Here is a 14,312-nt window from a genome sequence, read left to right on the forward strand (position 1 = left end):
ATATTTTCTCTATTACAGTTCTAGCACCAGAGTGGTGGAAAGTTGTGCTATGGTGTTGGGGTCCATTCTCTCTGAATTTATGATAGATTTCACCAAATCTACCATAAAATAAAATCAGAAGGTACCATTAACTCAGAATGGGGTATGGGTAGGATAACAGCCTTACATATGATGATGGGGTTTTTTTTGTTCCCCCCCCCCACCCCGCCAAGAAACAGACTCCCTCTCTCTCTCTTTCTTTTCAGAGAGCAAAAGAGTGAACAAGTTGAGGAGAGGGGCAGAGGGAGAGAAGGAATCTCAAGAAGGCTCCATGCTGATGTGGGCCTCAATCCCACAACTCTGGGATCATGACCTGCGATGAAATCAAGAGTTGGACGCTCAACCAACTGAGCCACCCAGGTGCCCCATGATGATGTTTTTTAAAAAAATATTCTTTGGTGAAAAGGAAATAGCACATATAAGGAAGGCTATTGATTCAATTTTGGGGTCATCTTTAATGTGATACAGATGTCTTACAAAATTGACCATTTTCTTTAAGATAGTGCAGTGTGTCTTAATAAAAATCTTTCAGTTTGGAAATCTTGATGAAACCTGACAGAATTACTGGGTTAGAGGATTTTGGTGTTTTGTTTTGTTTTGTTTTGTTTTGTTTTGTTTTGGATTTGGTTCATGAGTCATATCAAAAGGTCAATCCTTAAAAATGCATCACAACAAAAATTTCCCAAAGGAAGAAAAAAAAGAATGTTTTAAAAAGATGTGATCCCATTTTAAGTTAAACTAGTATAATATACATAGCAGTAGCAGGTAGACATTTTTATAAAGCAAGACAGGAGAAATAAAAACTCAAAAGACACAAGAAATACTAGATTCACAGGCACTTCAAGAAATGCCAAATGATAAAATTATGCAAACAAAATTATACAAATGTACCCAGAAAACCAAAAGGCTTAATTGTAAATAAGTATTATAATGCCTTTAATAAACATTAAAAATGAAAAAGTTAAATGCTTGATCCTACAACCAGATAGAAAAATTAAATTGAAGTCAATGAAGATTCCACATACTCAGACTACATCCCCAAATTTTTAAAATTCTAGTGAATGTAGTTGCACTCTTTTTTACTTAGCCCTCTCTTTGATTTTCTGATAGTGTTAGAATATTCCCATAAGAAAAAAATGTGAAAGGGTAAATTTAATAAGAAAGGTAGATGGTAGTGGGTTGTCCACAGTACAGAATTCAGTAGAGGAGTGAAGCCTCCCAGCAGAATAATAGTCATTTTGTATGTGTATGTGTGTATGTGTGTGTATGTGTAAAACTTAGAATGAGGTACTGATTGAGAACATGAAAGCATAGAAGTTAGACAGACCTGGGTTCCAATTCTGGCTCTACCCATTGTGGAACTCAGAGAAAACTGTCCCCTTCTATTTCCAGTATTCTCATCTATACAGTGGTTATGATAAAGATTACATAATACCTAGTTCAGGTCCTGGCTCATAATAGACACCCAAGAAATGATAAATGTGGTATTGATGTCATTATTTGCATCAGAACCATCACTAGCAACTGCCCAGCCTAGCCCCCTCTGGTCCTCTGTAGTGGGGGTAGGGCAGCAGCATAGGCCAGAAGGATGGCTGCAAAGGTCAGACTTGAAGCCTCGGTTTTATATAAGCTCTGCAATGTTGTTCTTTCAACTATAGTGACTGTCTTCAGGAATACGTTATGAAAATAACATCCTAATGCCCTTCAGCTTTAAAAATCTGGGACCATAAGGAAGGTGCCGCCTTGCAATCTGGTCCCTAGTCATTGAAGAAGCCATGGAGTGACTTATGATGAAGTTTGTGAAAATGTCACATTTCTCTCTACATAAGAGAACTGGAAATTGGATCAAAGAAGCTGGGGAAGATCAACTCATGGGAAATGAAAGTAAATGAGTTCTCTGAGGGCAATACCATTTTATTTTAAAAGGCAATAAACCATGATGGTTATGAGATCAGGCTTTGGAGTCAGAACTGCCTGAGTTCAAATCTTGGCTCTACCATTTAAGAACCTTGTGACTTGGCAAGTTATTTATATATATTTTTTTTATCTGTAAGATGGATGCAATTATATGTACATTTTTCATAGGTTTTATTGGAGAACTAAATAAAAAAAAAAATCAGTGCAGAGCTCTTGGTCCAATGCCAACCTCAGTAAATGTAAGCGGCTATTACCACCATCATCTTCCTCGTCCTCACTATCCCCTCTCCTCGTTTCCCTGTTACTGAGCACAATGTGTGGCATATTGTAGGAGCTCGACAAATGCTTGCCAGATACAAATTAAACGCTAGCCTCTACATTTTAGAACCCTAAACAAATCTCAAAGACAAATTTTGGCTACGCCTCATGTTAAAAATGAACTAATTCAAGCAAAGGCAACAGAAGTAGCAGTGAACTTTACTTGATCTTTATTTCTTTAAGCTTGCCAAAAGAATGAGAAAAGAAAGCTCTAGGAACTGTCTTTCATCTTTTTTTGCTGCTCTGTGGTCTCCCCCAGTTTCCCCATACAGAACACTAGCTTAACAGGCAGTGTTTCTGCTGCAGAGACACAGATCTAAACTGTTTAACCGGTCTGGGAAGCCAGTTCTTCCTGCTTCCCCACAGTTCTGTACTGAATCGGTGGTGGGATTTGAGGCACGTATGACTGCAGCTAGCTAAGGTCACGGGGTATCCTCATGAACTTAAAGCTAATACGCTATGATTCCTTACACTCTTCCATGTAAAAAGACAGACTTCAGCAAAGAGATCAAGACAGAGGTCACAAATTTCATGTTCAAAGTAAGCCTGCATAAGTAGGCTCAGGCAACAACTACCCACCCTGCTTAATGCAGGGAGAAAATTACTTACATCATCTGAGGCCGCTAAGCCTGTGGGGATGCAGGGAACTGAGCAGGGAAGGTGTTGAGCCATGTCATTTTAAAAAGCGAAAGCCACATATTTTTTCTTGATCCTGTTCATTTGATCTGCCTTTCAAAGGCAGACTCTTAAGTAAAACCATTCTCTAAAGTTGTCACTTGTTCCTTTAAAACACACATTAGTCAAATGGTGGAGGAGAAAGGTTCCCTCCTCCAAAGTAACCGCTGATACCCCTTTCTGTGTGAATTCTGAGGTTAATGGTTAATCCTGACTTTTACTTAGTCATAACTTAGGTTCTAGTTAAACTGTACCCTCAACATCCGCTTGTTCTTGTATTGACTTTTCACATGAGCTACCAACAATTCTGTAGTGGATGCTTATAACCCACCAAATTTCAACGGTAAGAAGGGCACATGATCTGAAATCAGCTGATGTGATTCCTGAAGTAAAGAATAGTTCTACTTACTGAAGTTAAGGAATCACAATTGTCAATGCTGGACTGCTTTATTCTTGCTCGTTTCAAATTGAGGTTACCCACAATATGTTGGAAACTGTATTAACAAAATAATTTCATTTCCCACATTTTGGGCAAAACCTTGCCTAATAAAAATGTTCGCTAAACTACCTTTCTTGCTGATTCCTACAATGACTCTTTGCATGGACTCAGAGTTGCCAGGTGGGAATAGCCATAATTATGAACATTAGCAGCTGAACAAGGGTGAGCTTAAGGAAGGTCAAAAGGAACTCATGCTCATTGATCCCTTGTACCTCTCTTTCTCCTTTCTCTGCATTCTAATCTGCTCCTGCAGATACTAAGATGCTTTGCATATCAGGGCAAAAAGATTCATCGTAAAATAAAGAACAAAAGGGCTTTCAGCTTTAACTCCTCTGCAGCCATATTTGGGTGCAGGGTTAGAAAATAGTCAGGAAGAGGCGTTGTTGAAAATGTCTTGCATCTCTTCCTAAAAATAGCAATTTATACAGTATCTGTTCTCTGTGTCCCTTTGGGATCGTACATGATTACTCAGCTGACAGATTCTCCAAGATTAAAGCCCATTTGCTGTAATAAAAAAAAAAAGCCTTTAAACACATCTGACTTTTTGAGTTAGGATTTTATACTGTATTAATGAAAAGAAATGATATAAAAAGAAAAGAAAAAATGGGTGGGGACTGACAGGTACATTTGAACTGATGGAAAGATTTCTATTTATCCTCTACTAGTAACTAAGAGACCCTATTAAAAAAGAAAAATCTGCAGTTGTGTTGTGTAAGTCCACCGTTAGGAAACCCAGGGGCAAATTCATTCTTAGTAGATCCTCCCACAACATGAGATCACAATTGCCTGCAATGACCTCTCTAAAAATGGATCTGTCCAAAAAGAGGTTCCATTGCCTCTGTGGTAAAAAGCTGTCATTACACTTTCCACCAGTTGATGTGCTGGTAGCTAAGGGGCAACAATGGAACAAAAAGCCTTTTGGTAGTGGATTTGATGCTGTGAAACTCACAACTTCAAACCAACCCCACAACTTGGTTTGCACTGGCAAAAGTGGTAATAGATTTCTCTCTGTCCCTGTAGAATGTAAGACCTGTACTCTCTTTTTTTTTTTAAGTCTATTATTTTGAAAGAGAGAGAGAGAGAGAACACACACGAGTTGGAGATGGGGCAGAGAGAAAGGAAGAGAGAGAGAATACCAAGCAGACTGAATTGTCAGCGCAGAGCCCAGTGCAGGGATTGAACTCACAAACCATGAGATCATGACCTGAGACAGTATCAAGAGTTGAACACTTAACCGACTGAGCCACCCAGCACCCTGACCTGTAGAGTCCTCCATATGTAACCAGAAACAACTTTGAGGTTATTTTTGATTTTACTTTCCCATGTGTTATGTGAAATATATATTCCTTCATGATTCTAGTCAGAAATCAGTTAAATCAGTTAGCTGACATTGTGGAAACCAAGGACAAGAGATGAATATTTATATCTTTTAACTACTTACCAAGTATTTTGTACATAAGGTATGCATTAATCTAAATACCCTGAGGGCAAAGCTGGTCTAAGCTATAGGTTAAGAAATTATAGTTCCACTTTCCTTAAATTCATCTCAATGGCAACTGACTTATAAATGTGTCAACTTGAGAGAAAAGGAGGGCTTTTGCCTTTTGGTCTCTATACTTCTATATTGTTTGAATTCTCTATAAGAATGTACTGCTCCATAACTTGTGTAATTAAACAAGCATTTAAAAAATCTTAAAAATTAGAATTGTTTAAAAATAAACACAAAATGCGGGCACGTGGGTGGCTCAGTCAAGCGCCTGACTTCAGCTCGATCATGACCTTGCGATTTGTGAGTTCAAGCCCTGCATCAGGCTCTGTGCCGATGGTGCAGAGCCTGCTTGAGGTTCTCTCTCTCTTTCTCTCTCTCTTTCTCTGCCCCTGCCCCACTTGCATGTGCGCTCTCTCTCTCTCTCTCTTTCTCTCTCTCTCTCTCAATAAATGAATAAACTTCAAAAAAAATAAACAAAAATTTTCAGAGAAAAATCTGGAAGGATATATCAACAGTGGTTGTTTATAGCTTCTAGGTATATAGGTAATTTGCATGCTTTGTACTGTGATGCAAAGCCTAAAGTAAAAATTATCAATAATTAGCCACTATTGTTAATAGAAAAAAAAAAGAATAAAATGCTTACATCACACACACACACACACACACACACACACACACACACACACGGAAGCTTCATGACAGCTACACCTTCTCTTTTCACCCTATTTCTTTTAAATAGGTTTTCCCATATAGCTCATATTCATCTATTTTTGTAGATATTCACCCCATCAGTCAAACCTATATATTTGATTCCTAACTTTCTAAATAATCTACCATATCATTTTTCTTCTTTAAAAGTTCATTTCTAAAGTTTTCTAGTCATAAATCATAATTTTACTCTATTCTCCTAGGCAATAATTAAATACTGTCAGCAATAATTAAGAATAGGAGAAAAGTTACAAAATGATAATTCATGTTATCCAGGAGTCTAGTCTGTGTGCATATGGGGGGACTGGAGGCAGGATTTAGGAACAAGTAGATGGAAAGTGATGGGAAGAAAGGATATAAGGAGAGCAAGAAACATAGTGAGGAGGGGAGATCAGTTAGATTGACCTGTATGGAACTGCCATTTACATAGGTCAAAAAGCTTGGGTATTGGTAACTTAATACAGTTCAACCAAATAACTACAATAATAATAATAATAATAATAATAATAATAATAATAATAATAATAGAAGGAGTGAGAAGAACATCAAAATAAGTTTTTAAAGTCCTCATTCTACCTGACCTCTGCTTCAGTGTGTCACAGAACTGATGAGAATCTTGCAGATGAGGAATTCTACTCTACACATATCCAATTATCTGGAAGAGGCAAGTATTTCACATATTTACCTTCAAGATGGGAGCCATAAAGACTGACAGACCAGTCAGAATAAACACGAGGGTTCCAGTGACTCTTTGTTCTCTGAAACCAAATCAAAAGATTACCAATTGACTTCTTGTTTTCATAAACATGCTCTTGTCTTTTCACCTTCAAAAAAGACTGCACGATGAACAAACCAATGTTTGACTAAAACAGCAAAGGTGTTGATATCTTATATAAATGAATACCTCAAGTACAGCATATAAGCTCAACAGAACTACAAAATTTTCTTCTATTGTATAATGTGATTTGAATTCATCAAGAGAAAAGTGATTCTTCTAAATCCTTTGCTTCTTTTACAATAAATATATAAAAAAAAAAAGTCACTTGCTCCTGGTCCATCAATTACTGGCCTCTTTGAAGCCCTTATTTTTTAAACAACTTGTACTGTTGTGTAATTACACCTTCTTTCATGGGAGACAGATATCACATTGTCCTACATTCTAATTAACAAACAGCTCAGGGAAATTTCATAAGTGCAATAAATCCCATCAGTCTAATTTCCAAATCTACAACACAAGAGTACTTTTTAACAAATAGGATTCCCATCCAACACCCCTTCCCCCAGCCCCCAGGAAAGAATCACCCACTGTTGTGGCGTGGGAAACAATGGCTCTGTCCTGTGAGCTATTCACCCAAGCAGTTAGGAGCAGGGTTTGCTGCAAAAAGTATTCAACACAGGATAAAGGTCTTATACAAGCCCTTCCTGGCTACCCAAACTTAACAGCTGGAGGTCAAGGTTTCTCAGTGCTTATGGAGGCAGAAGATGAACTGGAAAATCAGAGTTCCTTTCCCTTAATAGAATCTTAAAAATCATAAGCAGACCCATGAGTGTTGAGGCGTCTCAACAGAGCTGAAAAGTTAGAGTTTGACCTTTAAAAAGGATTGTAATAGAGTACGTACCACAGCACCAAAATGAGCTGCATGTTCAAGAAAATGGATGGGCTGTTTGCAGTTTTACGTTGCGTCGTTTAGCCTTTCATTAATCAAAGGAAATATATGTAATGTAAGAAGTAAACTCGAAAAATTATGGAAGACTTTCTTTCTAATGGAAATTTAGTCTTTTCTGGAACAGCAAGTACAGGAATAAGTTAATCATCACCAGCCTTTTCTCCTCCAGTTTTGCTCATTCCCTTTGAATGACATATAGATGTGGCATGGTAAGTTTTGTAGAGCTATTTTCCTCTGACTTAACATACCTCACTCCTAGAAACTTTGGTTGTTCTCCAGGTGCAGAAGTCTCGGTCTCCATCTTCAAACTGTCAATGTGAGCAATGGAAATGACAGTTGCAGCCACATACCACGGAAGAGCCATGAAAGAGCACACCACCATGAGGATGGCCACCCAGAAGAGATCCAGGTGATATCCAGCTCCTTTCTGTAGAAAGAGGTAACAAAACCACATGGAGAAGATGCTTGTGCTTCTATCTCATCCTATTTCCAGATGGGAATTAAGGTTACCAAATAACCCCAACTCTCTTTGCTTGCTAAAAATATCTACCTCAAGGTGAGCTCCCCAAGGAAGGCAACTTTATCTTCCTCACATTACGCACCCCACCCCCCCACAATTAAACACAAAGCTGCCACAAGACACCTCCTCTAACTTTACTGCGGTCACAGCTTACTTATCATTTGCTTATTGCTAATTATCCTCTCTGTGTCCAATTTTGTAATTAGAAAATTGGAGCTATATATCTACCTTGAAGAGTTACTGGAACCATTCAGTGAAGTAACAGAGGCAAAGCATCTTACAGAAACTTAAAAGATAGTAGTTCTAGCATAGTAGGAGTTCAAAAAATGGTGATGGTGTGGTGGTGGCAGTGGTTGTTGTTATTAACATAAGCACAACAGGCACCTTAAAGGCTGGCACTAATCCTTCTGTTTTTGACCATTTAGCAATATGCTGTTCATTTAGACAGTATTCAGAATATGAGGACCAAAGATCTAAAAGCAAACTTGAGAAGGTATGTATGACTATTTCTCACCTTTCATGGTATATGAAAATAATTGTTTAATAACCTATGAACCATTATCATTAAGGTAACGAATACCGCCTTAATCAGAATAGGCTGATTTCAAACACTGCCCAATGGTCATGATAACATTTACTGACTGGAAGAGCAGACGATGTAACAAAAGGTCTAGCTCTTTTACTCATTAACTAAATATTGTTAAATGTGTCCACAGTGTTATTCTGCGGTTATATTTCTCTGCTCTATTTATGAAGAAATCAAATGCCTAATACCCCTATGGAGGCTGAGAAAATAGAGCAGTCCATTTTCACAGCATGGAAGCAGCAGCACCAAGGGCCAGAGTACGACCAGTCTGAGGGAACGGAGATGCTGGATTTACAAAATGAGAATGTGATTTATACCAGGAACCTGATGACTGTTATCATTCAGATCCTGTTACAGTTAGTCAGAACACTGCTCTCCTCTCACCGAAAAGCCAAGATTTCACCCCTGGCTTGCAAACATGGTCCAATCATGTTCTCAAAGAACTCACCACAGGCAAGGGTAGCTGACACAAGAAAGAAGAACATATATTGACTTAGCCCAGGTTAAGACTATGAACAAAGTGTCCTTGGGAGACAAAGGTTAATATATACTCATAAAGCCAATTCATTTCGGTACAAATGGTTTGAAAGCATATGGTTTGAATTAGGAGTGAGATAAGGTAGGGGAAAGGAGAGCAAAGGGTGGGGATGAGCTAAAATAAACCTGTTCAACAATAACTAATGAGGTGAGGATCATAATACATCTGGGTCTCAGTATTCCATTCCTTGAAGAAATACTGACTACCAACTTATTTATAGGCACAGTTCTACGTGTTAATGGAATATCTGTGAATGAAACAGACAAAAGCTCCCATATTCGAGGTGCTTCTGTTCTGAGACAACAATAAACAACATAAACTGACAGTATCTTAAAGAGTACTAAGTACTAAGTAGAACTATGAGACTTTGTACACTGAGCAGGATGGTACTCCACTGGAGGTTTTTACATGGAGGAATGACATGACTTGCTTATGTTCTAAACACTATGGCTGCTGGGTTAGGACAGACTAAAGAAAGTCAAGGAAAGTAAGACCAGGTAGGAGTTGACTATCATAATCCATGCAAGAAATTGTTATGGCCAGAGCCAGAGTGGTAGGAGTCAAGATGGCAGGAAGTTTTGGAATTCTGGCTATACTTTAAGGTAGAATCTATAGGATTTGTTCACTCCTGCTTGTGGATGTGTCTTATGACATAACTATAGACCATTCATGATCTGGCCTCTGTTCACGTCTGCAGCCTCATCTTTCACTTCTCCCCAGGTATAGGCCTGGCTCCTATACCATGGCCACTTTCAACCATATGCAATTCCTTCAATATGTCTTACGTACTAATGCATTTGTGTCTTTGCCCATATAGCACCCTTTCCCTGGAAAAACCCCTATTCTTCCTTCTTCTTACCTTGAAGCAGTCCTACTCATCCTTAAGACTTCAACCAGCTTTTAACTTTTTATAGTTTTCCTGCCTTAGCCCAGGTGAGATGGGTAAGTCTAGTTAGGTTAGATTTCCTCCTCTGTGTTCCCTTCATTTTATGCTTTCCTTTACCACAGCGCTCCTCACACTGTTTTTGAAATTATGTGTGTATTTAGCTGTCTTTGGCATTAGACTGCAAGAAACAGGAAGACCTGGACTATGTCTATTCTCTCTATCCTGAATACCTAAGTAGAGTTCATGATGCATAGTCAATTCTCAATTAATATTTACCAAAAAATGAATGACAAATAGGATGTATACATTCTTCTGAATGGCAACTATAGACTCTTAATTAGTCATGCAAAACAATTAAAACATTATTTGTTAATTGGCAGGAATGTGAATCACCTGGGCAGAGAGGGGAGGGGAGGTGGACAACAGCTGGAAATATTACATAGTTTCAAGCCCTATTTAGACTAAATCACTCAAAACCATATTAGAGGTACCAACATGGTAATTAACAGAGAGGATCCCCAAATCTTGGCATCAAGGAAACTGTAATAACCTAAGGCTAGATTAATGGGTCAAAAGAGTAGTTGTTGCAGACAAAGTCACATAGGCTACCATGAGCCAATGCTATGCTTTCTTGCTCTATTTGAAAAAAAACAAAAGTTTGAATTAGATGTCCTGGAGACTAACAAAAAGGGACCACATAATACCAAAGAGGGTGAAATGGGGATTGTAGACAGTAGAATGAATACAAAGGAAGCTATGCAAAACCACCAAAATAAATAAAAGTTCTGGGAGAAAACAATTATAGATAATAATTACTGTGTGCCTTGACATAATTATCCTCAAAAAGTCTTCCTTTCCCTCAACCATGCTGAGAGTTCTTGATACTCTTAAGAGAAAGGGAAAATAATCAACATGACCTGAAGGCCCTGCCAGGTCTGCCTCTGTGTGGTTCCTTCTCCATCCTCAACCCTCCCACTCTCACTGTAGCCTCACTGGATTATGTCAGGCCTTCATTCTTGTCAGTCTACTTTCTCTTGTAAGGCCTATGCATACAAAGCGATTCCTGTGCTTGAATAGAATACTCGTCCCACCCAGCCTCACTTAGCTAATTCCTACTAATGCTTGAACCTCAGTGTAAGAGCCACCACAGTTCCTAAAGGGGGCCACACCCTCTCTTGTAGACTCTTAAAGCCATCACCTCTCCTTCACAGCACTAGCCACATTTGCATTGTCACATTTTGCATGATCATTTGAATAATACCTATCATCCTCATGGACCAGAAGCTCTGTGAGGACAGGGACCACGTGTGTTTTTGTTGACGACCACTGAAACCCCAGAATCTGGTGCAGTGCCCATCATAGAGTAAACACGCTAGATAAACGTTTGTTGGATAAATGAATGAATGTTAATTAATTCATTCAATGACACTATGCTAGATCCTGGAAGTAAAATCACAGATAATATACAATTTTTGCCCTCAAGTGGTTTACAATGTAGTGCTAGAGCTGAACAAATCAAGAGGTATTTGCAATATTACAATGTTCTATAGTTGGAGTGAGCTTGGAGTGTTATGGGAGCATCCAGAAAGGGTACTAAGCCCAAAGTCAAAGACATTTTGCATAGGAGGTGGTATTTAAGCTGGGTCCTAAAATGTGAGCCATAATCAGCTGTGGCAAGATATGGGGAAGCAGGAGAAAAAACTAAACAAATAAGCTGCCATTTTGAGAAAATGAAATAGATTTGGTGCATAGGAGGAGATGGGAGAGGTAAGAAATAAGGCTACAGAAGTTAAAAACGTTGATGTTTTGCTAACACTTTGGAATTCTTATCATAAGAGCAGTGTGAAACCATTAGAAGTTTTTAAGCAGGCAAGTGATATGATCAGATTTCTGTTCAGAAGGATGGCTCTCTTGTTTTGTAGAGGACATACTGGAAGTGGTCAAGATTGGAGGCAGAGATACAGACATGACAGCACAGTCCAGGTCCGAGATGACACAGGTCCAACTAAAGTAATAGGACAGGTGGGAGAGACTTTAAGGAGACGGAGACCAAAGAGGAAAAAGCAATGTATTCTGCCAAATTTTAATGTTCAAGGCTTACAATGTCTAGCCAGTACAGCGTCTTACATACAGTAAACACTGGAGACATAACTGTTGACCAGAATGCTAAAAGCTATGCTAAAAAATTCATGGTGCCCCAACTATTGGCATAAAGACCCAGAACCCAAATGGTTCTGTTAGAGAAGTTGTTCCTGCAAAACAAACCTATCCATGTGACAACAAGCCAATTCTAAGATGTCTTTTTTAGCCAAAGGTATCTGAATAACTAGATTTGAATGGAATGAAAATAATATAAAAATACTGGAACTTTTTAAATGTTTATTTATTTATTTTGAGAGTGAGAGCAGGGGAAGGGCAGAGAGAGAGGGAGAGAGAGAGATTCCCAAGCAGGCTCCATGCTGCCAGTGCAGAGCCTGACACGGGGCTCCATCACATGAGCCATGAGATCATGGCCTGAGCCTAAATCAAGAGCCAGACACTTAACCGACTGAGCCACCCAGGCACCCCTCAAATATTGGAGCTTTTAGTAGAAGTAGTACTGTAAGAAATATAGAAAACTTTTAATAGAAATAGTACTGTACAAAATATACAAATGTTTCAAAAATAGCATGTGAATTGTTCTTACCCCTTGCCTTTTGCAGATTTTCATAATCTCCTACTTGGATTATACAGAGGCCTCCTAACCACTCCTCTCTGGCACCTCTCCCATCCATCCTTAATGCTGCTAGAGACAGTGTTTAAGTGCGGTGCTGGTGCCATTCATCCAGGCTGGAATGTTGAGGGAGCAGGGAAGGTCAGTAGCAGATGAGCGAGTCAGATAGGACAGATTATCAGCCACGACAGGCACCTGGCTCTCCATGCTGAGGCTTTGCATCTGATACGGTGATGGGAGCCCTCAAAGAGTCCTGAAACTTCATCATACCTTAAACGCGCCTTGCACATTCTGCAACACTTTTCAAACTGGTACTCTAAGTCTTGCTATTTGGTTAAATCCGTTCTCTCTTCAAGGTCCAGCTCAAATTCTCCTGCTTCCCTCACATCACTCAGCAATCCTTGGTCCTCGATGCTACTCCCGCCATAGAAGTCCCTGCTTCACTCCTGTCCCTCACAACCCACTCTCCTCTTTAAAATTTCAATTATTATACCGTACTTCCCTGCTCAAAACTCTCCAGTGGCTTCCTGTTTCCACTTAAAATAAAACACAGTAAAATCATCTATAAGGTTCTTTATCAGTGTTTCTTCCCGGAATGATTTTACCCCCCAGGGAACACTTGTCAATGTCTAGAAACATTTTTGTTTGTCACAACTTAGGAGGAAAGGGTGAAACTGGCATCTAGTGGATGCCAGTACACAGCACAGCCATCACCTTTGAGAACCTTTGCTCTATATGATCTGTTCCTACTCCCTTTGGCCTCATCATGAATCACTAATTCCCCCATGTTCCAGTCACACTGGTCTGTTATCCATTCTTCAACATACTAAGGTTCTTTCTACCCTGGGGCCTTTGCATTTGCTCATATCTTTGCTTGGAAAACTGTTATTTAATAAGCATTCATGGGGTGCCTGGGTAAAGTCGGTTAAGCATCCACCTCTTGATTTCAGCTCAGGTCATGAGCTCATGGGTTGTGAGATCGAGCCCTGCATTGGGCTCTGCACTGATAGTGTGGAGCCTGCTTGGGATTCTCCCTCTGCCCCCCTCTCTGCCCCTCTCCTGTTCATGCTCTCTCTTTCAAAATAAATAAACATTAAAAAAACATTCATTAACGCCTATACTATGTTAGGGCTTGTGTTAGATAAAATAATAAGTACAATAGAACATGTGCCCTTAAGGGGTTTATAGATTATTAGTTGAAGCCAGATGTGGAGGCATATAATTTATTGTATGTGTAAGATACAAGGCACAAAGAAAGGCAAGTCAATCCCAACCTTGGTGGTGGAGATAAGTGGTGAATAGGAAAAATCCACTAAACTCCTTCAGGGCAGAGACCATAAATTAGAACAATTCTTATCTTCAACATCGAACACAAATGTTCCATACATAGCAAGGACTCAAAAAATGCTCAAAAGGCTAAGTATGCCATTTAAAGTTTAAAAAAGTCCTGTCTTGGAGCACTTGGGTGGCTCAGTCAGTTAAGCATTCGACCCTGGCTCAGGTAATGATCTCACATTTCGTTAGTTGGAGCCCCGCATCAGGCTCTGTGATGACAGCTTAGAGCCTGGAGCCTGCTTCAGATTCTGTGTCTTCCTCTCTCTCTGCCCCTGTCCTGCTCGCTCTCTCTCTCTCTCTCTCTCAAAAATAAACATTAAAAAATTTTTTTAAAATAAAAAAGTCCTGTCTTCATGAATATAAATCCAAAGGATGTTCTACTTTCTAAAACTAGAGATTATTTTAAGTAGCGGGGTAGGAAG

The 14,312-nt window shown here is 39.2% G+C and overlaps 1 protein-coding gene across 1 annotated transcript in view; it reads right to left on the reverse strand.

Moving 5' to 3' along the window:
- SLC4A4 (solute carrier family 4 member 4) overlaps window positions 1-14,312 on the reverse strand; it is a 350,038-nt gene that overhangs the window by 15,892 nt on the left and 319,834 nt on the right. The window contains exons 19-20 of the mRNA XM_042936217.1: window positions 7,561-7,739; window positions 6,331-6,403 (exon numbers count right to left, since the gene is read on the reverse strand). Coding sequence (XP_042792151.1) covers window positions 6,331-6,403; window positions 7,561-7,739 — 252 coding nt within the window. The remainder of the gene's footprint in view (window positions 1-6,330; window positions 6,404-7,560; window positions 7,740-14,312) is intronic.

The sequence above is a fragment of the Panthera leo genome, chromosome B1 (assembly GCF_018350215.1).
Source record: "Panthera leo isolate Ple1 chromosome B1, P.leo_Ple1_pat1.1, whole genome shotgun sequence".
In the NCBI taxonomy this organism is placed as follows: domain Eukaryota; kingdom Metazoa; phylum Chordata; class Mammalia; order Carnivora; family Felidae; genus Panthera; species Panthera leo.